The 24,524-nt window shown below is 45.9% G+C and overlaps 1 protein-coding gene across 1 annotated transcript in view; it reads right to left on the bottom strand.

Annotated features, from left to right (window-relative positions):
• Positions 1 to 24,524, bottom strand: part of sdk2b (sidekick cell adhesion molecule 2b) — a 435,742-nt gene that overhangs the window by 4,868 nt on the left and 406,350 nt on the right. The window contains exons 44-45 of the mRNA XM_045209786.1: positions 21,991 to 22,132; positions 4,297 to 4,353 (exon numbers count right to left, since the gene is read on the bottom strand). Coding sequence (XP_045065721.1) covers positions 4,297 to 4,353; positions 21,991 to 22,132 — 199 coding nt within the window. The remainder of the gene's footprint in view (positions 1 to 4,296; positions 4,354 to 21,990; positions 22,133 to 24,524) is intronic.

The following is a 24,524-nucleotide window of genomic DNA, read 5'->3' as shown; positions in this document are numbered from 1 at the left end:
TCCAATCCCTGTACCTTTTGCAGAATATCAGTCTGTCCCTGATGTTTTTCCTGGGGAGAAGTGGCTTCCTCGCTGCCCTTCTTGACACCAGGTCATCCTCCAAAAGTCTTTGCCTCACTGTGCGTGCAGATGCACTCACACCTGCCTGCTGCCATTCCTGAGCAAACTCTGCACTGGTGGTGCCCCGATCCCGCAGCTGAATCAACTTTAGGAGACGGTCCTGGCGCTTGCTGGACTTTTTTGGGCGCCCTGAAGCCTTGTTCACAACAATTGAACCTCTCTCCTTGAACTTCTTGATGATCCGATAAATGGTTGATTTAGGTGCAATCTTACTAGCAGCAATATCCTTGCCTGTGAAGCCCTTTTTGTGCAAAGCAATGATGACGGCACGTGTTTCCTTGCAGGTAACCATGGTTAACAGAGGAAGAACAATGATTTCAAGCACCACCCTCCTTTTAAAGCTTCCAGTCTGTTATTCTAACTCAATCAGCATGACAGAGTGATCTCCAGCCTTGTCCTCGTCAACACTCTCACCTGTGTTAACGAGAGAATCACTAACATGATGTCAGCTGGTCCTTCTGTGGCAGGGCTGAAATGCAGTGGAAATGTTTTTTTGGGGATTAAGTTCATTTTCATGGCAAAGAGGGACTGCAATTAATTGCAATTCATCTGATCACTATTCATAATATTCTGGAGTATATGCAAATTAGCATAATAAAAACTGAGGCAACAGACTTTGTGAACATTTATATTTGTGTCATTCTCAAATCTTTTGACCACGACTTCAGAAAGAATTCACACCCCTTGACTTTTCCCACATTTTGTTGTGTTACTAATTGGGATTAAAATTGATTTAATTGTCATTTATTTGTCAACGATCTACACAAAATACTATGTAATAAAAAGTACAATATATGTTTTATTATGGAAAATAAAACACTCATATTTTCATCAGATAAGTATTAATCCCCTGAGTCAATACATGTTAGAATCACCTTTGGTAGCGATTACAGCCTTTCTGGGTAAGTCTCTAAAAGCTTCACAAACCTGGATTGTACAATATTTGGCCAATATAATTTGTTTAATTCTTCAAGCTCTTGCCATAGATTTAAGTCAAAACTGCAACTAGGCCACTCAGGAACATTCAATGTCGTCTTGGTAAGTAACTCCAGTGTATATTACATTTTGGCCATGCGTTTTAGGTTATCGTCCTGCTGAAAGGTGTATTTGACTCCCAGTGTCTGTTGGAAAGTAGACTGAACCAGGTTTTCCTCTAGGACTTTTCCTGTGCTTAGCTCTATTCATTTTCTTTTTATCCTAAAGAACTCCCTAGTCCTTGGGGATGACAAGCATACCCATAACAAGATGCAGCCACCACCATGCTTGAAAATATGAAGAGTGGTACTCAGTGATGTGTTGTGTTGGATCTGCGCCAAACATAATGTTTTGTATTCAGGACTAAAAGTACATTTCTTTGCCAATTTTTTTGCAGTACTACTTCAGTGCCTTATTGCAAACAGGATGCATGTTTTGGAATATTTGTATTCTGTACAGGCTTCCTTCTTTTCACTCCATCATTTAGGTTTGTATTGTGGAGTAACTACAATGTTGTTGATCCATCCTCAGTATTCTCCTATCACAGCCATTTAACTCCGTAACTGGTTTAAAATCACCATTGGCCTCATGGTGAAATCCCTGAGCGGTTTCCTTCCTCTCCGTCAACTGAGTTAGGAGGGACGCCTGTATCTTTGTAGTGACTGGGTGTATTGATACACCATCCAAAGTGTAATTAATCACTTCACCATGCTCAAAGGGTATTCAATGTCTACTTTTTTTCCCTACCCATCTACCAATAGGTTCCCTTCTTTGCAAGGCATTGGAAAACCTCCCTGGTCTTTGTTGTTGAATCTGTGCTTGAAATTGACTGCTCGACTGAGGGATCTTACAGATACAGTGCATTCGGAAAGTATTCAGACCCCTTGACCTTTTCCACATTTTGTTACGTTACAACCTTATTCTAAAATTGATTCAATTGTTTTTTTCCCTCATCAATCTACAGACAATACCCCATAATGACAAAGTAAAACCAGGTTTATAGAAATGTTTGCAAATTTATAAAAAAATTACAACTGAAATATCTCATTTACATAAGTATTCAGACCATTTACTCAGTACTTTGTTGAAGGACCTTTGGGTATGACGCTACAAGCTTGGCACACCTGTATTTGGGGAGTTTCTCCCATTCTTATCTGCAGATCTTCTCAAGCTCTGTCAGGTTGGATGGGGAGCGTCGCTGCACAGCTATTTTCAGGTCTCTCCAGAGATGTTCGATCGGGTTCAAGTCCGGGCTCTGGCTGGGCCACTCAAGGACATTCAGAGACTTGTCCCGAAGCCACTCCTGCGTTGTCTTGGCTGTGTGCTTAGGGTCGTTGTCCTGTTGGAAGGTGAACCTTCGCCCTAGTCTGAGGTCCTGAGCGCTCTGGAGCAGGTTTTCATCAAGGATCTCTCTGTACTTTGCTCCATTCATCTTTTCCTCGATACTGACTAGTCTCCCAGTCCCTGCCGCTGAAAAATGTCCCCACAGCATGATTCTGCCAACACCATGCTTCACCATAGGGATGGTATTGGCCAGGTGATGAGCGGTACATGGTTTCCTCCAGACGTGACGCTTGGCATTCAGGCCAAAGAGTTCAATCTTGTTTCTCATGGTCTGACAGTCCTTTAGGTGCCTTTTGGCAAACTCCAAGCGGGCTGTGATGTGCCTTTTACTGAGGAGTGGCTTCCGTCTTGCCACTCTACCATAAAGGCCTGATTGGTGGAGTGCTGCAGAGATGGTTGTCCTTTTGGAAGGTTCTCCCATCTCCACAGAGGAACTCTGGAGCTCTGTCAGAGTGACCATCGGGTTCTTGGTCACCTCCCTGACCAAGGTCCTTCTCCCCTGATTGCTCAGTTTGGCCGGGCGGCCAGCTCCCAGGAAGAGTATTGGTGGTTCCAAACATTTTCCATTTAAGAATGATGGAGGCCACTATGTTCTTGGGAACCTTCAATGCTGCAGAGATTTTTTGTTACCCTTCCCCAGATCTGTGCCTCGACACAATCCTGTCTCGGAGGTCTCCGGAAAATTCCTTTAACCTCATGGCTTGGTTTTTGCTCTGACATGCACTGTCAACTGTGGGACCTTATATTGACAGGTGTGTGCCTTTCCAAATCATGTCCAATCAATTGAATTTACAACAGGTGGACTCCAATCAAGTTGTAGAAACATTTCAAGGATGATACATGGAAACAGTATACACCTGAGGTCAACTTCGAGTCTCATATCAAAGGGTCTGAATACTTATGTAAATAATACTTTTGCAAACATTTCTAAAAAACCTGTTTTGGCTTTGTAATTATGGGGAATTAATCCATTTTAGAATAAGGCTGTAATGTAACAAAATGTGGAAAAAGTGAAGAGGTCTGAATACTTTCTGAATGCACTGTAATTGTATGTGTGGGGTAGTCATTAAAAAATAATGTTAAACATCATTATTGCACACATAGTTAGTCCACGCAACTTATTATCTGACTTGTTCAGCAAATTGTTACTCCTGAAGTTATTTCGTTTTGAATACTTATTGACTCAAGACATTTCAGCTTTTCATTTTCTATTAATTAGTAAAAATGTCTAAAAACACAATTCCACATTTAGATTGTGGGCTATTGTGTGTAGATCAATCTAAATGTAATCCATTTTAAATTCAGGCTGTAATACAACAAAATGTGGAAAAAGTCAAGGATTTTGAATATTTTATGAATTCATTGTATTTCTCTGAGAAGTTAGAGATGTGATAATGTGTGTTATTGGGATGTTCAGAGCAATGTGTCTTTCGATAACATACACACCCACCACCAAACACCCACACCCACCCACCACCAAACACACACACACAAGGTTGTCTACTCATGATCATGATTGGAGAGGTGGATGATTCGTTACTGGACGTGCAGAGTAATCAGATCATTAGCACAACAACCGGGTCAAAGGTTGACTGACTGGGTTTAACGTTAAATTAACCATCATCACTACAGCAGCCACATGTTGAGTTAACATCTACTATGGGCATCCATCATATAGAGTACGACACAAGGAAGACACAGGAGAGATACCACAGGATCCTAGAGGAGTTTAAGGAAGGAGAGGAGAAGAGAGGAGGAGATGATGAGAGGAGCAAGGAGGATGGGGGCTAGGGACAAGTCAGTCTCCTACTACCAGTCTACAGACACACAAGCAGGCAGAAAGCCACATATCCTCACCCAATTCAGTGGAAGCACACGCAGACCACCCGTCCCATACGAGAACACGAGGGCCTCCTATGGGTGACATGGACAAAGACATGCATGGTTTAAAACACCACAGTACAGTATGACGACCACCATGATACTTCTTTGGTTCAGATCCCTCTTTGGGCCCATCCTCACCAGCACTTAAAGAGGCGCTACACCGGTACAACTCCCTTAATTACATAATAAAATATGCCATTTAGCAGACGCTTTTATCCAAAGCAATTTACAGTAGTGTGTGCATACAATTTCCATATTGGTGACCCCAGCGGGAACCGAACCCACAGCCCTGACTTGCAAGCGTCACGTTCTACCAACTGAGGACCACTTGAGCCTTGTCTTACCAGCCATACACATACCACCTAAAACTGATCTGACAAACAAGGCTGTGACCCGACTCTTCGAGGGTGTTTTGGGGGAGTTGGGATATGCAAAAAACACATTTCCAATTTACATGTGTGTAATACACACTTGTACGTGTGTGAAATAGGACAACTATAAACACCCACAGAATTACATTATTATTATAGAATGTATTCTGTGAACTTACTGCCCAACCTTAGGATGTAGGCTACCACCCAATGTTTCTCTCTATTTCATTCAAACAATCACAGCAGGACTTTGAGTATTTGTGTCTTTGCTAGATACTTGGCATACACTCCTTTTTTCGTGACACCCAACATTCCAGATGTCAAACAAGAAACAACTCTTTCATTGATCACTCTGTGGGGTCTGTTCATGATCACCCAATTGGCCCGAAAAAAGCTGCCAATCGACCAATCACAGCCAATGATCGATGAGCTGGTTCACAAAAATGCTATCTCATACCAGGGGCAGTAGATTTCATCATGTTCAGGTAAAATGTTGTGGCAGCGTATAACAAAAGATAGTGTAACAAAGAGTCTTTCTTTCTGTCACACCCTGGCTCTGGGACTCTATTTGTTGAGCCTGGGTGTGTTTATTCTATGTGTTTATTTCTATGTTGGGGGTTCTAGTTTGTTGATTTCTATGTTTGCCTGAGTGACTCCCAATCAGAGGCAACGAGTGTCAGCTGTTGGCTGGTTGTCTCTGATTGGGAGCCATATTTAAACTGTCTGTTTTCCCTTTGTGTTTGTGGGTTTTTGTTCCGTGTTCGGTCATTGATACCGTTGGACGTCACGAGTCGTTTCTTGTTTTGTGTTTAAACTTTAACTAATTAAAGTATGTTTGTTCATCACGCTGCGCCTTGGTCTGTTCCATATGACGATCGTGACAGAAAAACCCACCATGCAACGACCAAGCAGCGTGTCCAGGGGCAGCTCTTGGGCTGGACATGGGAGGAAGCGCCGGGAGAAGAGACGGTGGAGGCGCGCCGTAGAGAGGAGCAACGGCGTGATCAGGGTCGTCGTCGGGCGGTCGAGAGGCAACCCCAGAACATTTTTAGGGGGGGCACACGGCATGGACGACGGGGCTGACGGAGGCAAAGAAGGGGCGGATTCTGGAGGCCACCAGGTTACAGATACACCGCCCTGTACGTCCTGTGCGGATGCCTCACACAGAGTGTGTGAGGGTAGGCATTCAGCCAGGACGGGTTGTGGCCGCTCTTCACTCCAGGGCTCCTATCCGTCTCCACAGCCCGGTTCGGCCTGTCCCTGCTCCACGCACCAAGCCTACAGTGTGCGTCGCCAGCCCAGTCCGGCCAGTCCCTGCTCCACGCACCAAGCCTACGGTGTGCGTCGCCAGCCCAGTCCGGCCAGTCCCTGCTCCACGCACCAAGTATACGGTGCGCGTCGCCAGCCCGGCCCGGCCTGTTCCTGCCACCAAGTATACGGTGCGCGTCGCCAGCCCGGCCCGGCCTGTTCCTGCCACTCGCACCAAGTATACGGTGCGCGTCGCCAGCCCGGCCCGGCCTGTTCCTGCCACTCGCACCAAGTATACGGTGCGCGTCGCCAGCCCGGCCCGGCCTGTTCCTGCCACTCGCACCAAGAATACGGTGCGCGTCGTCAGCCTGGTAAGGCCCGTTCCTCCTCCACGCACCAAGCAGGGGTGCGCGTTGTCAGTCCAGCACAACCCGTGCCTGGGTCACCGGTGCCTGGTAAGGTACCGGTCAACTGCTCCACTATGGAGCTGAAGCTAACCGCTCCTGCTAAGTCCAGTTCGGCTCCAGCCGGCGGGGCCAGACTGGACCAGGGGCGCTATGGGGGGTGTATTGGAGGGTGGTGGTCAAGGCCGGAGCCAGAACCGCCGCCGAGGAGGTATGCCCGCCCAGCCCTCCCCTGTTTTGTTTAGTTGAGGCGCGGTCGCAGTCCGCGCCTTTAGGGGGGGTACTGTCACACCCTGGCTCTGGGACTCTATTTGTTGAGCCTGGGTGTGTTTATTCTATGTGTTTATTTCTATGTTGGGGGTTCTAGTTTGTTGATTTCTATGTTTGCCTGAGTGACTCCCAATCAGAGGCAACGAGTGTCAGCTGTTGGCTGGTTGTCTCTGATTGGGAGCCATATTTAAACTGTCTGTTTTCCCTTTGTGTTTGTGGGTTTTTGTTCCGTGTTCGGTCATTGATACCGTTGGACGTCACGAGTCGTTTCTTGTTTTGTGTTTAAACTTTAACTAATTAAAGTATGTTTGTTCATCACGCTGCGCCTTGGTCTGTTCCATATGACGATCGTGACACTTTCCAGATAGTATCAGTTTTTAGCAGCCCAGGGATGGTGGTGCTGATTTGGAGTGGTTCAAGGTTCTGTTTCTCTCAATTTCAATTTAAGGGCTTTATTGGCATGGGAAACGTATGTTAACATTGCCAAAGCAAGTGAAGTAGATAGTAAACAAAAGTGAAATAAACAATAAATATTAACAGTAAACATTACACTCAGAAGTTTCAAAAGAATAAAGACATTTCAAATGTCATATTATGTATATATACAGTGTTGTAACAATGTGCAAAGAGTTAAAGTACAAATGGGAAAATAAATAAACATAAATATGGGTTGTATTTACAATGGTGTTTGTTCTTCACTGGTTGCCCTTTTCTTGTGGCAACAGGTCACAAATCTTGCAGCTGTGATGGCACACTGTGATTTTTCATCTAGTAGATAAGGGAGTTTATCAAAATTGGGTTTGTTTTCGAATTTTTTGTGGATCGCTGTAATCTGAGGGAAATATGTGTCTCTAATATGGTCATACATTTGGCAGGAGGTTAGGAAGTGCAGCTCAGTTTCCACCTCATTTTGTGGGCAGTGTGCACATAGCCTGTCTTCTCTTGAGAGCCAGGTCTGCCTACGGCGGCCTTTCTCAGTAGCAAGGCTATGCTCACTGAGTCTGTACATAGTCAAAGTTTTCCTTAAGTTTGGGTCAGTCACAGTGGTCAGGTATTCTGCCACTGTGTACTCTCTGTTTAGGGCCAAATAGCATTCTAGTTTGCTCTGGTTTTTTGTTTGTTCTTTCCAATGTGTCAAGTAATTCTCTTTTTGTTTTCTCATGATTTGGTTGGGTCTAATTGTGTTGTTGTTGTTGTTGTCCTGGGGCTGTGTGGGGTCTGTTTGTGTTTCTGAACAGAGCCCCAGGACCAGCTTACTTAGGGGACTCTTCTCCAAGTTAATCTCTCTGTAGGTGATGGCTTTGTTATGGAAGGTTTGGGAATCGCTTCCTTTTAAGTGGTTATAGAATTTAACGGCTCTTTTCTGGATTTTGATAATTAGCGGTTATTGGCCGAATTCTGCTCTGCATGCATTATTTGGTGTTTTACGTTGTACACGGAGGATGTTTTTGCAGAATTCTGCATGCAGAGTCTCCATTTGGTGTTTGTCCCATTTTGTGAATTCTTGGTTGGTGAGCGGACCCAGACCTCACAACCATAAAGGGCAATGGGTTCTATAACTGATTCAAGTATTTTTAGCCAGATCCTAATTGGTATGTCAAATGTTCTGTTCCTTTTGATGGCATAGAAGGCCCTTCTTGCCTTGTCTCTCAGATCGTTCACAGCTTTGTGGAAGTTACCTGTGGCGCTGATGTTTAGGCCGAGGTATGTATAGTTTTTTGTGTGCTCTAGGGCAACGGTGTCTAGATGGAATTTGTATTTGTGGTCCTGGCAACTGGACCTTTTTTGGAACACCATTATTTTTGTCTTACTGAGATTTACTGTCAGGGCCCAGGTCTGACAGAATCTGTGCAGAAGATCTAGGTGCTGCTGTAGGCCCTCCTTGGTTGGTGACAGAAGCACCAGATCATCAGCAAACAGAAGACATTTGACTTCAGATTCTAGTAGGGTGAGGCCGGGTGCTGCAGACTGTTCTAGTGCCCTCGCCAATTCGTTGATATATATGTTGAAGAGGGTGGGGCTTAAACTGCATTCCTGTCTCACCCCATGGCCCTGTGGAAAGAAATGTGTGTGTTTTTTGCCAATTTTAACCACACACTTGTTGTTTGTGTACATGGATTTTATAATGTCGTATGTTTTTCCCCCAAACCCACTTTCCATCAATTTGTATAGCAGACCCTCATGCCAAATTGAGTCAAAAGCTTTTTTGAAATCAACAAAGCATGAGAAGACTTTGCCTTTGTTTTTGTTTGTTTGTTTGTCAATTAGGGTGTGCAGGGTGAATACATGGTCTGTCGTACGGTAATTTGGTAAAAAGCCAATTTGACATTTGCTCAGTACATTGTTTTCACTGAGGAAATGAACTAGTCTGCTGTTAATGATAATGCAGAGGATTTTCCCAAGGTTGCTGTTGACGCATATCCCACGGTAGTTATTGGGGTCAAATTTGTCTCCACTTTTGTGGATTGGGGTGATCAGTCCTTGGTTCCAAATATTGGGGAAGATGCCAGAGCTAAGGATGATGTTAAAGAGTTTAAGTATAGCTAATTGAAATTTGTGGTCTGTATATTTTATCATTTAATTGAGGATCCCATCAACACCAAAGGACTTTTTGGGTTGGAGGGTTTGTATTTTGTCCTGTAGTTCATTCAATGTAATTGGAGAATCCAGTGGGTTCTGGTAGTCTTTAATAGTTGATTCTAAGATTTGCATTTGATCATGTTTATTTTTTTGCTGTTTGTTCTCTGTTATAGGGCCAAAAAGATTGGAGAAGTGGTTTACCCATACATCTCCGTTTTGGATGGCTATAGGGTGAATGCACCAATTTGTAAGTCGCTCTGGATAAGAGCGTCTGCTAAATGACGTAAATGTAATGTAAATGGATAGATAACTCTTCGTGTTGTTGTTTGTTTAGTGTTTTTCCAATTTTCCCAGAAGTGGTTAGAGTCTATGGATTCTTCAATTACATTGAGCTGATTTCTGACATGCTGTTCCTTCTTTTTCCATAGTGTATTTCTGTATTGTTTTAGTGATTCACCATAGTGAAGGCGTAGGCTCAGGTTTTCTGGGTCTCTATGTTTTTGGTTGGATAGGTTTCTCAATTTCTTTCTTAGGTTTTTGCATTCTTCATCAAACCATTTATCACTGTTGTTACTTTTCTTCGGTTTTCTGTTAGAGATTTTTAGATTTGATAGGGAAGCTGAGAGGTCAAATATACTGTTTAGGTTTTCTACTGCCAAGTTTACACCTTCACTATTACAGTGAAACGTTTTGTCCAGGAAGTTGTCTAGAATGGATTGAATTTGTTGTTGCCTAATTGTTTTTTGGTAGGTTTCAACACTACATTCCTTCCATCTATAGCATTTCTTAATATTATTCAGTTCCTTTGGCTTTGATGCCTCATGATTGAGTATTGCTCTGTTCAAGTAGACTAAGATTTTGCTGTGGTCTGATAGGGGTGTCAGTGGGCTGACAGTGAACGCTCTGAGAGACTCTGGGTTGAGGTCAGTGATAAAGCTCTCTCAATTCACGGGGCTTTATTTGTCACGGATTCTGCCGAGGCTGCTCCTCCTCCTTGCTCGGGCAGGCTTCGGCGTTCGTCGTCCCCGGAGTACTATCTGCTGCCGTTCGATGTTATCGGTGTCTGTCTAGTTTTGTCTGTATTGTTTACACCTGTTCGTCATTATGTTTGATTGTTGCCCTAATATCACCCCTGTCTCTCATCGGGATCTTGTGTGTGATTGTTTCCCTTCACGTATGTCATTTGTGAGCGGGTTATTTCCTCCCTGCGTGGAGTTATTCTGTGTTCATCTTTTCAGTATCGGATTAAAGTACGTGTCCGAGAGTTCTTTGTCCTGCGCCTGACTTCTTCAACCGCATCTCACTGACAGCCGTGACAGAATCACACACCACAACATGGAGTCAGCAGGAGCGACGGCACCGACCGGATCACTCGAGGAGCGCGTCCTACAACAGGCAGCTATGCTTCAAAATCTTGGTGCCGCCATGGATAACGTGATGAACACCTTGGGACGATGGGAGAGAGGAGGTTTGCCCACACCTCCTCCAACGATCCCACCACCATCGGCCACTCCTATCGTCTCACATCAGGAGTCCAGTGGGATTCGGCTCTCGCTCCTGAGGGCTTATGATGGCACCGCAGCCGGGTGTCAGGGTTTCCTGCTCCAGGTGGGACTTTACCTGGCAACCATTCACCCGGCTCCCTCAGGATACGAGAGCGTGTCTGCCCTCATCTCCTGTCTGTCCGGCAAGGCACTGGAGTGGCCCACGCCGAGTGGAGAGGAATAGACGCCGCTACTGTGAACTATGCGGAGTTCACCCGGCGGCGGCGGGTGAGCGTCTATTCCACCTCAGACAGGGGAGGAGGAGCGCGCAGGAATTTGCACTGGACTTCCGGACTCTGGCTGCCAATTCGGGATGGAATGAGAGGGCCCTCATCGACCACTACAGGTGTAGCTTAAGAGAGGACGTTCGTCGAGAGTTGGCCTGCAGGGACACCAACCTAAGCTTCGATCAGCTGGTGGACATGTCGATTCGCCTGGATACCCTGTTGACTACCCGCGGACGCCCGGAGCTGGGGCCGTCCATTCCATCCCCCAGCACTTCCGAGCCGAGCCCTATGGAGCTCGGGGGTGCTGGTAGTAGGGAGGCCAGGAGAGAGGCTGTCCCCTGCACCAACTGTGGCCGCCGAGGACACACGGCGGTTCGGTGCTGGGGAGGGTCTCCTCGGATTCGAGGCAGCAGGCAACGCACTGATAAGTCATTCCCGGTGAGTAAGACCCCAACTCACCCAGAGCTCTCTGTTGTTCATATGTGTATTCAAGTTGTGTTTCCAGAGGTTTCTTCTTACTCCCAGCATAAGGCGCTAGTCGATTCAGGCGCAGCTGGGAATTTGATCGATCGCCATTTCTCATATAAGTTAGGAATCCCTATATTACCAGTCGATGTGCCCTTCCCTATCCATGCCCTAGATAGCCGGCCTTTGGGGTCGGGATTGATTAGGGAGGTCACAGCGCCACTGAAGATGAAAATGCAGAAGGGTCATGAGGAGACTATACAGTTGTATTTAATTGACTCTCCTGCGTTTCCAGTGGTGTTGGGGCTTCCCTGGTTAACATCTCATGACCCCAACATTTCATGGCAACAGAGTGCTCTCAAGGGATGGTCTGATCAGTGTGTGGGGCGGTGTGTAGGTTTTTCCATAGGGGCAACGACGGTGGAGAGTCCGAACCAAATGCCCACAATGCACATTCCTCCTGAGTATGCCGATTTGGCATGCGCCTTCTGTAAGAAGAAGGCGACTCAATTACCACCTCATCGACAGGGGGATTGTGCGATAGACCTCCAGGTTGGCGCTGCGCTCCCTCGTAGCCATGTGTATCCTCTGTCTCAGGAGGAGACGGCTGCTATGGAGACATACGTCATCGAATCCTTGAGACAGGGATACATACGGCCGTCCACTTCCCCTGCGTCCTCATGTTTCTTTTTTGTGAAGAAGAAGGATGGGGGATTACGCCTGTGTATTGATTACCGTGGTCTCAATCAGATCACTATTAAATACAGCTATCCTCTCCCTCTGATTGCTAGTATGACGGAGTCATTACACGGGGCGCGCTTCTTCACAAAATTGGATCTCAGGAGCGCTTACAACCTGGTGCGCATTCGGGAAGGAGATGAGTGGAAGACAGCATTCAGTACCACCTCGGGTCACTATGAGTACCTCGTCATGCCATACGGTCTAATGAATGCTCCTTCAATCTTCCAATCATTTGTGGACAAGATTTTCCGGGATTTGCATGGACAGGGGGTAGTGGTGTATATTGATGACATTCTGATATACTCCGCTACACGTACCGAGCATGTGTCCCTGGTACGTCGGGTGCTGGGTAGACTGTTGGAGCATGATCTGTATGTGAAGACAGAGAAATGTCTGTTTTTCCAGGAGTCCATCTCCTTCCTGGGACACCGGTTGTCTGCGTCAGGAGTGGAGATGGAGATTGACCGCAGCCGTGCGTAATTGGCAGACTCCAACTACAGTAAAGGAGGTGCAGCGTTTTTTGGGTTTTGCCAATTACTACCGGAGGTTTATCCGGGGTTTTGGACAGGTAGCAGCTCCCATTACCTCCCTGCTAAAGGGGGGCCCGGTGCATTTGCAGTGGTCGGCTGAGGCGGACAGGGCATTTAGTCATTTGAAGGACCTGTTCACCTCGGCTCCGGTGCTGGCACATCCGGATCCCTCTTTGGCGTTCCAAGTCGAGGTGGATGCGTCCGAGGCGGGGATCGGTGCTATACTGTCTCAGCGCTCGGGCACGCCTCCAAAACTCCGCCCCTGTGCTTTCTATTCCAAGAAGCTCAGTCCGGCGGAACGCAATTATGACGTGGGGGACAGGGAGCTGCTAGCCGTGGTCCAAGCCCTGAAGGTGTGGAGACATTGGCTTGAGGGGGCTAACCACCCTTTTCTCATTCTGACTGAGACATCGTAACCTGGAGTACATCCGGGCAGCGAAGAGACTGAACCCTCTTCAGGCTAGGTGGGCCATGTTTCTTGCCCGGTTTGTATTTAAGATCACTTATATCCCAGGGTCACAGAACGTTAAGGCAGACGCCCTGTCCCGACGATATGACACAGAGGAGAGGTCAATTGAGCCCACTCCCATACTACCGGAGTCTTGTCTAGTGGCACCGATGGTGTGGGAGGTCGACACGGAAATCGAGCGGGCGTTACGTACCGACCCTACTCCCCCAGAGTGTCCAGAGGGACGGAGGTACGTACCGCTCGAGGTCCGTGACCGACTGATTTATTGGGCTCACACATCACCCTCCTCTGGTCATCCTGGTATTGGTCGGACGGTGCACTGTCTTAGCGGGAAGTACTGGTGGCCCACCTTAGCCAGGGACGTGAGGGTTTACGTTTCTTCCTGCTCAGTGTGCGCCCAGTGTAAGGCGCCTAGAAACCTGCCCAGAGGGAAGTTACAACCTCTCCCCGTTCCACAACGGCCGTGGTCTCACCTGTCAGTGGATTTTGTCACGGACCTTCCCCCCTCCCAGGGGAATACCACGATCTTGGTCGTTGTGGATCAGTTTTCTAAGGCCTGCCGTCTCATCCCTATGCCAGGTCTTCCTACAGCCCTACAAACGGCCGAAGCCCTGTTTACTCACGTTTTCCGGCACTATGGGGTGCCTGAGGATATAGTGTCTGATCGGGGTCCCCAGTTCACCTCTAGAGTGTGGAGGGCGTTTATGGAACTTTTGGGGGTCTCGATCAGTCTTACCTCGGGTTTTCACCCTGAGAGTAATGGGTAGGTGGAGCGAGTAAACCAAGATGTGGGTAGGTTTATGAGGTCCTATTGCCAGGACCGGCAGGAGGAGTGGTCGGGGTATATTCCCTGGGCAGAGATAGCCCAAAACTCACTCCGCCACTCCTCCACTAATCTTACTCCTTTCCAGTGTGTGTTGGGCTATCAGCCGGTTCTGGCACCCTGGCATCAGAGCCAGATTGAGGCTCCTGCGGTGGATGAATGGTTTCGGCGCTCGGAGGAGACATGGAACGCTGCGCATGTCCATCTGCAGCGGGCCATCAGACGGCAAAAGGTGAGCACCGATCGCCACCGCAGTGAGGGTCCGGTTTATGCACCGGGAGATCGGGTCTGGCTCTCGACCAGAAACCTGTCCTGCCGGAAGCTGGGCCGGCGGTTTGTGGGGCCATTTAAAGTCCTGAGGAGATTGAACGAGGTATGTTATAGGTTAAAGCTGCCTATTAATTATCGCATTAACCCCTCGTTCCACGTGTCTCTCCTCAGGCCGGTGGTAGCTGGTCCACTCCAGGAGAATGAGGTACGAGAGGCCCCTCCGCCCCCACTGGACATCGAAGGGGCTCTGACGTACTCAGTCCTTTCCATCGTGGATTCGAGGCGTCGGATGGGGGGTCTGCAGTATCTCGTGGAGTGGGAGGGGTACGGTCCGGAGGAACGGTGCTGGGTCCCTAGGAGGGACATCCTAGATCCCTCCCTGTTGACAGAGTTCCACCGGAGTCATCCGACTCGCCCTGCTCCGCGTCCTCCTGGCCGTCCCCGAGGCCGGGGTCGGCGCAAGGCTGGTGCCGCACGTCAAGGGGGGGGTACTGTCACGGATTCTGCCGAGGCTGCTCCTCCTCTTTGCTCGGGCAGGCTTCGGCATTCGTCGTCCCCGGAGTACTAGCTGCTGCCGTTCGATGTTATCGGTGTCTGTCTAGTTTTGTCTGTATTGTTTACACCTGTTCGTCATTATGTTTGATTGTTGCCCTAATATTACCCCTGTCTCTCATCGGGATCTTGTGTGTGATTGTTTCCCTTCACGTATGTCATTTGTGAGCGGGTTATTTCCTCCCTGCACGGAGTTATTCTGTATTCATATTTTCAGTATTAGATTAAAGTACGTGTCCGAGAGTTCTGTGTCCTGCGCCTGACTTCTTCAACCGCATCTCACTGACAGCCGTGACATTATTGCCATGGGAGACATTTCAAATGTCATATTATGTCTATATACAATGTTGTAACGATGTGAAAATAGTTAAAGTACAAAAGGGAAAATAAATAAACATGGGTTGTATTTACAATGGTGTTTGTTCTTCAATGGTTGCCCTTTTCTTGTGGCAACAGGTCACAAATCTTGCTGCTGTGATTGCACACTGTGATATTTCACCCAATAGATATGGGAGTTTATCAAAATTGAATGTGTTTTCGATATCTTTGTGGGTCTGTGTAATCTGAGGGAAATATGTGTATCTAATGTGGTCATACATTTGGCAGGAGGTTAGGAAGTGCAGCTCAGCTCAGTTTCCACCTCATGTTATGGGCAGTGTGCACATAGCCTGTCTTCTCTTGAGAGCCAGGTCTCTCTCTCTCTCTCTCTCTCTCTCTCCCCCCTCCATCCAGGGAGTTGGCATTGGCCCCTGATGTTCCACAGACAAAGTAGAGAGCACACTCAGCTCTCCTGCTATTGTACTACTGCACCTGTGTTACATGTGGCCATGCTCATATTCCATCCTCTCATTTTTACATTTTAGTCATTTAGCAGACGCTCTTATCCAGAGCGACTTACAGTTAGTGAGTGCATACATTTTTCATACTGGCCCCCCGTGGGAAACGAACCCACAACCCTGGCGTTGCAAGCGCCATGCTCTACCAACTGAGCTCTGCTGCCCCCTCATCCCCCGATACCCCAGCTCTCATTATCCACTACAGCTTTCATGCCAAACTACTATATGAAACTTTTTATGTATGTCAAAATAATTTAGAACAGCCAAAGGAGCTGACGACAGCGATAAATTACAGTAAATGGCCACAGTTATCTGATTCCTAGAAAAATCACATACCCCCCCTCCTCCGCCCCTCCCCCTCCCCCCTCCTCTTACCCCTCCTCCCCCTCCTCCTCCTCCTCATCCGCCCCCTCCTCTCTTTCTACAGTGAATCAACAGATATTGCATAAAGCAAAGTCCTTAGCTTTCAACCATGTCAGTAGAGGGGGATGTTTAACATATAGCACAACGTTTAACAGGTTCCTAACTTAATTTGAGTTGCTTAGTGAATAAATCTTGTGGTAATATCATTAGCTACATTAAAATTTTTCTCTATTGTGAGGAAATTCCCTATTAAAAGCTTTGCATCATCCAATGTGAAGTATCAATGGTCTCTGAGTGTCCCATTATAGCATTGTAGCTTCATTGTAAGCACTTCAACCCCACTAGGCAGCGATGGGACCGAATGAAAGGCATTCTTGTCATGCCTCCTCCACTTTCAGCAACACAACAAGAGACAAACAAGCAAAGCAGCCCTCACACTGATCTCAGAACAGATTAAGCCTCTCCAAGTCAAGTGACATTACCTCACTCCAGAAGTATTAGCTAACGCTGTGTCCTGAAATGCTTCTGCTGTGCATGTTTGTGTACAGACTTTGAGTGTGGGAAGTTTGTGTTGTGTGTGTGGCTGGTTGACACACTGGTTTGCGTCCCACTCCGGCACACCCTCGCTAGGGCTTTGGAGTGTGTGGGGAACAGATGTTTCGTTCTCCTAAAATGTTACCATCCACCACTCCCTCTCTCCCACCCTTCCTCCTTTCCCTTCCTCACTCTCTCATTCCACATCCTTGTCCAAAAGAAACTCAAGGGTCCTATTGTGTAATCTACACTAAAATAAGATGCGTTAAATTATGCCTTGAGGTGGTATAGCCTGTGAAACATTGATTCATTCAAACACATGAAAGGCTAATTAGGGGAGATGACTGCTATGAATGGGCAAAGGCTTTAGGCATGAAACTCAGCTCTACACAATCCCCAGGGGAGTAACCTTCTTCCTAAGGAAAAGAGAGAGAGAGAGACACCATACCATCCCAGACAGCTCTTTGCATAATTAGTATGTTAACTAACTAGCAAGATTAAGATTCCATCTCATTAACGTGTGGAATATTTCTGACTGATGTTTTCTTTGGCAGAGGGTGGTTTTCACGTAAAAAATAATAATAAATTGAACCTTTATTTAACCAGGCAAGTTAGTTAAGAACAAATTCTTATTTACAATGACGGCCTACCCCGGGCAAACCCGGACGAGGCTGGTACAATTGTGCGCCACCCTATGGGACTCCCAATCATGGCTGGATTGTGATACATCCTGGAATCAAACCAGGGTCTGTAGCGACGCCTGTTACGCTAAGATGTGGTGCCTTAGACCACTGCGCCACTCGATAGGTTGAAGTTTTATGGTGATGAATTGCTCAAATCTGCGGCTGCTAATGACTGAGGGAAACTGGTCTGAAAAAGATGTCTTATAAAAAAAAGAGACGGAATAACATTCAAAATAGGTCAGAAATCACATTTGACCTAGTCGTCCTAGAGATAAAACTCTCAACACCCAGGGATAAAGACAAGCTTCTTTATGGAAACAGAGATACAGAAGGTGATGAGTCAAAGTGACATACAGTACTCTCTGAGAAAACCTCTAGGCTTCTCAGAAGACTTGTTGCCATAGAATATACTGAACAAAAATATAAACGCAAAGTGTTGGTCCCATGTTTCATGAGCTGAAATAAAAGATCCCAGAAATGGTCCATATGCACAAAAAGCATATTTCTCTCAAATGTTGGGCACAAATTTGTTTACATCCCTGTTAGTGAGTATTTCTCCTTTGTCAAGATAATCCATCCACCTGACAGGTGTAGCATATCAAGAAGCTAATTAAACAGCATCATCATTAAACAGGTGCACCTTGTTCTGGGGACAATAAGGCCACTCTAAAATGTGCAGTTTTGTCACACAACACAATGCCAAAGATGTATCAAGTTCTGAGGGAGTGTGCAATTGGCATGCTGACTGCAGGAATGCCCACCAGAACTGTTGCCAGAGAATTGAATGTTAATTTCTCTACCATAAGCCACCTCCAACTTCATTTTAGAGAATTTCTCAGTACATCCAACCGGCCTCACAACGGCAGACCACGTTTAACCACGCCAGCCCAGGACCTCCTCATCCGGTTACTTTACCTGCGGGATCGTCTGAGACCAGCCACCCGGACAACTGATGAAACTGAGGAGTATTTCTGTCTGTAATAAAGCCATTTTGTGGGGAAAAACTCATTCTGATTGGCTTGGCCTATGCCCTCCCAGGCCCACCCATGGCTGTGCCCCTGCCCAGTCATGTGAAATCCATAGATTAGGGCCTAATGAATTCATTTCAATTGACTGATTTCCTTATATGAACTGTAACTCAGTAAAATCTTTGAAATCGTTGCATGTTGCGCTTATATTTTTGTTCAGTATAGATGGAATGCGGGGGGCAGAGTGGAATGCATAGTTGGGTCTTCAGTGCTGTTCTAGCCATCAAACTCTGTGAACTTTATCTTGGGAATTGGGGTTAAAAGAATCTCCCTTAACCCATAACCCTACACCCTATCACCCATAGACAGAGAGAGACAGAGAGAGACAGAGAGAGAGAGAGAGAGAGCGAGAGAGAGACAGAGAGAGAGAGAGACAGAGAGAGAGCGAGAGAGAGAGCGACAGAGAGAGACAGAGACAGAGACAGAGAGAGAGAGAGACAGAGAGAGACAGAGAGCGAGAGAGAGACAGAGAGAGACAGAGAGAGAGAGAGAAAGAGAGAGACAGAGAGAGAGAGAGACAGAGAGAGACAGAGTGAGTGAGTGAGTGAGTGAGTGAGTGAGTGAGTGAGTGAGTGAGTGAGTGAGTGAGTGAGTGAGTGAGTGAGTGAGTGAGTGAGTGAGTGAGTGAGTGAGTGAGTGAGTGAGTGAGTGAGTGAGTGAGTGAGTGAGTGAGTGAGTGAGTGAGTGAGTGAGTGAGTGAGTGAGTGAGTGAGAGAGTGAGAGAGAGAGAGAGAGAGAGAGAGAGAGAGAGAGAGAGAGAGAGAGAGAGAGAGAGAGAGAGAGAGATTGAGAGGTGATCCTTTGTCATCTAGTTATGGATTATAACAGAAAGGGAGGATGGGGGGGCTGTACTATTTCACTCTCATCATTGTTACAGCGAGCACGAAAGGAACCCCAGGCAGCAGACAAACACTAGGACAGTACAGAGGGAGGAGGATGAGGTGTGTTTGTGTGTGTTTATGTGCTCATGTAAGCGTGTTTTCGTGTGTGTGTAAATATGATTATAAAAAGTAGATAGCAGAATCCCTTAAAATCCAGCTGTACATAATTTGAGACAGGGATTTAGTGTGACTACGAAGTTATAATCCCCCTCTGCACACACACTGCTGTTGTTCAGGATGCACATATTCATCAGAGATTACTGACAGATTTGGCTCTGGGCTATTGTCTGAAAATGTAACATTGCTGTCTCAGTATAAATGTCTAACATCAGAATTCTATGTAATGAATTATAGTCTTTTATTATCAAGTATTTCCTCTGTTTCTCTCTCTATCGCTCAATTCAATTCAAAGGGGCTTTATTGGCATGGAAACGTGTTTACATTGCCAAAGCAAGTGAAATACAAAACAAAAGTGAGAAGACACAAAACAACATTTAATTAATTTAATCTCTCTCTTTCTATGTTTCACTGACTCTAGTATACTCACATAATATTCTATTTTTGTTTGGCTCCAGGAAGTGACATTATATGACTTAATGGCGTTTTAATAATGCTACAGACGAACCCTCGGAGCAGTTCCAGTCAAAACAATCCTCTGCATTGTCATGGGAGACAATCATAACACAGCAGACGTTTTTCAATGTGGTGTCTATGTCTCACCAAATGGCACTCTATTCCCTCTATAGTGCACTGCTTTTGAAACGGGCCAATAAGGCACTATAAAGGGTGCCATTTGGGAAGTACCCATTATCTTCAAACCATCTCCCATTGACTCACTCCATTCTCTACTGCTGGTTTCTATCCAGAGTGTAACACACACAGACACACAGAGAGACTGACTAAACAAACCGCCTAAGTACACACTGTCTCCTGGCTTCTGGAGACTGTTTGTCTTGTCTACCTGCAGACAGCCCAGGCACAGCTGTTGTGGCCTGGTTGCCACAACAACCCCACATCAACTTCTTCTTCTTCCAAATGCCTTCTTAAGGGGAAGACAATAGCCAACTTATACCTGCCACTGGAGGACTGGACTGGAGGCCTATAGGGCTTAATTTAGACAGCCCCAGCCCCAGCCCCAACCCAACACTGAACAGAGCTGATAGCCTGGGGTTGTGTGTGTGTGTGTGTGTGTGTGTGTGTGTGTGTGTGTGTGTGTGTGTGTGTGTGTGTGTGTGTGTGAAAGCTAAGCTGATGGCCTGGAGTTATCCGCTCAATAAAACTTCAAAGGAGCATCACATTCCTGGTCATCTGTAGAATGGACCACTGGGTGATGATATGGCTGTGCTGTCAGAGGGGATGGCAGGGGAGCCGCGGGGCTAAGGGGAACAGGCTAGGCTCTGTGTGCTGCCAAGCCCATCAAATGTGACTCCTGCCTGGCCCCCTTAAGTCTGGGGTGGTGGCAGGGGTTGTTGGAGGGCTGGAAGGCTAGATATGGCTACTGTAGTTGAACTTGTTTGACAATACAGGGGTGTGGAACGGTAGATCTGTCAGCCCGATGATGACATGTAAAAATGGCTCATATTGGCGGATGTTTTGGTTGTAAGGAAAGATCCTGTCCGTAACAGTTCACTGGGTGGGAGATTTCTCCATTGATGTGAAAGGAGCTACACTCTTGATAAGGGAGCAGCTGGAGAGAGACTTCTGGCTTCTGAGGAATTCACACTGGGATGGATTTAGTAGAAACGGAATCCTAAATGGCACCGTATTCACTTTATAGTGCACTACTACAGTACCATAGAGCTCTGGTCAAAAGGAGTACACTATACAGGGAATAGTGTCCTAGATCATTTGGGAAAGATAGAGTTGAAAATTCCAAGAAGAAAGAAAACATAGAAGGAAGGCTGAAACCAGGGGAATTCAGGACCGCTTCCTCCTCACTTTAATCTGACTGCCATCAAAACCAGACTACCGACCACAAGGTTTTCACACAAACCACAAGAGCAGAACACAGGAGGGAAACAGCGTGAACAAAAACAGCAACAAGAGGATCAGTATAGGCACAGGGGGAAACGAGCTAGCCAGGAAAAATATAAAAATGAAAGAGAGATCCACATTCAATTGGAAATGTGAGGGATAAAGAGAGAGGGAGATAAAGAGCGAGAGGAGAAGCAGAGAGAGAGAGAAAGAGAGAGATGAGAGAGAGGAAGTGAGAGAGACATCCAGTCCATTGATGAGAGCTGTTCATTGGGCCCAAGCCCTGTCTGTCCCTCTGATTCAGCCGATGCCAACAGCAGACTGGGACCGGTATTGAGGGGCATTATGGGTAACGGTTGCCGAAGACGAGGACAGGGCTGTGGAAGGAATCCAGTCTGGGCCTGAGAACGCAGCAGACACTCCAGTCTGTGTGTGTATGTGTGCATGTGTGTGTGCATCCTCTGTGCATGATTCCGACCACCACCAGAGCTGGGCACTGGCCCTACTCCCAGAACCTTCCTCCAGCTCAGACTGACTGCCCCATAGAGACCAGGAGAGACAGGGACACATTTCACATCCAAACCTATCAATGCCCTGAGTGTCTGCTTACAGACAAGGTTACATTAGACCACAACCAAGAGCCTGGATAATGCACTGAGCGAATCACTCCGGTGTGCTGTTTCCCCTAGGTACAGATCTAGGATCAGCTGCCCCTCCCCCAATCCTAACCTTAACCATTAGTGGAGGAAATGCAAAACCTACCCCGGATCAGCATCTAGGGGCATAGCATCAATGTAAAGGTGAGGTGCAGAGGGAATCAATATGTTGACAGACATACAGTGAGATGGAAGATGTTAAGGGTAGTAGTACATACTGTTGGTACCTGAGAGTCTGATATCTCCGATGGTTTCTCTGTTAGGCTACTGGTCTCAGCCGGGATCAGATCGTTGTACTTGGTGGTGCTCAAATCCTCGTCAGAATAGTTTAGACTGCCTGGGCTGGGCCGAGGAGGAGACCTGAGGAGACAGGACCATATATACATTTATATATATATATATATATATATATATATATATATATATATATATATATATATATATAACATATATATATATACACACATATACATACAGTAAAATGAAACCATCAAGTTATAGATTTTAAACAAATACATGTCATCATCGAACAACCCCATGCCATGATTAGATAGTGAAAAAACACACCAATCTCTTTCATAAGTTCTTTAAACAATAAAAGCTAATTTACCAACATTTCTGAAAATTGATATATAGTGTTTTGGAAATAAACTTAACAGAAAGTTCCATCCTCTTAAGCAACTTGTATTAAATCACTAAGAAATCACGTTCACACATCAGAGTGACATGGCACAGAGAAACTGTATGAAAAGAGCCAGGGAAACAGTTGAAGGATACACACTGATGATCAGTGAAATGTACTAAACTGTCTCCAGGCATTTAACACTAATGGCCTACTTTGGAGGGATAAAAAGACTGTTCCCTCTAATATCTAATAGAGACACTACATTCAGGGGGGAGTTTATTATGAGCATCATGGGACAGCCATGAGATCCCAGCCTGCCTGCAGTCAGTATGAATAATCTCTTCTGATTAAACACTGTGGGCTGCCTGTGCATTGAATGGAAGGCACAGTTAGCCTTGTGACCAACCCATAAATTGAACCCTTATGGAGTGGAGGAGCTCACTGCACAGGCAGAAATCCCCATGCAGTTTCAGATAGGAAGGCTCAGGATGTGTAGGTTAGGTTACAGTACCAGTCAAAGATTTGGACACACCAACTCATTCCAGGGTTTTTCTTTATTTTTACTATTTTCTACATTGTAGAATAATAGTGAAGACATCAAAACTATGAAATAACACATACGGAATCATGTAGTAACCAAAAAAGTGTTAAACAAATTAAAATATACTTTATATTTGAGATTCTTCAAAGTAGCCACCCTTTGCCTTGATGAGAGCTTTAAACACTATTGGCATTCTCTCAACCAGCTTCATTAGGTAGTCACCTGGAATGCATTTCAATTAACAGGTGTGCCTTGTTAAAAGTTAATTTGTGGAATTTATTTTCTTCTTAATGCGTTTGAGCCAATCAGTTTTGTTGTGACAAGGTAGGGGTGGTATACAGAAGATAGCCCTATTTCTTAAAAGACCATGTCCATATTATGGCAAGAACAGCTCAAATAAGCAAAGAGAAACGACAGTCCATCATTACTTTAAGACATGAAGGTCAGTCAATATGGAACATTTCAAGAACTTTGAAAGTTTCTTAAAGTGCAGTCACAAAAACGATCAAGCGCTTTGATGAAACTGGCGCTCATGAGGACCGTCACAGGAAAGGAAGACCCAGAGTTACCTCTGCTGCAGAGGATAAGTTCATTCGAGTTAACTGCACCTCAGATTGCAGCCCAAATAAATGCTTCACAGAATTCAAGTAACAGACACATCTCAACATCAACTGTTCAGAGGAGACTACGTGAATCAGGCATTCATGGTCGAATTGCTGCAAAGAAACCACTACTAAAGGACACCAATAAGAAGAAGAGACTTGCTTGGGCCAAGAAACAAAAGCAATGGACATTAGAATGGTGGAAATCTGTCCTTTGGTCTGATGAGTCCAAATTTGAGATTTTTGGTTCCAACCGCTGTGTCTTTGTGAGACGTAGAATAGGTGATCGGATGATCTCCGCATGTGTGGTTCCCACCGTGAAGCATGGAGGAGGAGGTATGATAGTGTGGGGGTGCTTTGCTGGTGAGACTGTCTGTGATTTATTTAGAATTCAAGGCACACTTAACCAGCATGGCTACCACAGCATTCTGCAGTGATACGCCATCCCATCTGGTTTGCGCTTAGTGGACCTATCATTTGTTTTTCAACAGGACAATGACCCAAAACACACCTCCAGGCTGTGTAAGGGCTATTTGACCAAGGAGAGTGATGGAGTGCTGTATCAGATGACCTGGCCTCCACAATCACCTGACCTCAACCCAATTGAGATGGTTTGGGATGAGTTGGACCGCAGAGTGAAGGAAAAGCAGCCAACAAGTGCTCAGCATATGTGGGAACTTCTTCAAGACTGTTGGAAAAGCATTCCTCATGAAACTGGTTGAGAGAATGCCAAGAGTGTACAAAGCTGTCATCAAGGCAAAGGGTGGCTACTTTGAAGAATCTGAACTATAAAATATATTTTGATTGGTTTGACACTTTTTTGGTTACTACTTGATTCCATATGTGTTATTTCATAGTTTTGATGTCTTCACTATTATTCTACAATGTAGAAAATAGTACAAATAAAAGAAAAACCCTTGAATGAGTAGGTGTGTCCAAACTTTTGACTGGTACTGTATGTTTCATGGAGCATGGGTGACATTT

The sequence above is a fragment of the Coregonus clupeaformis genome, chromosome 31, assembly GCF_020615455.1.
Source record: "Coregonus clupeaformis isolate EN_2021a chromosome 31, ASM2061545v1, whole genome shotgun sequence".
In the NCBI taxonomy this organism is placed as follows: domain Eukaryota; kingdom Metazoa; phylum Chordata; class Actinopteri; order Salmoniformes; family Salmonidae; genus Coregonus; species Coregonus clupeaformis.
The sequence above is the reverse complement of the archived record's forward strand: the minus strand, read 5'-3'. Positions and strand labels throughout refer to the sequence as shown.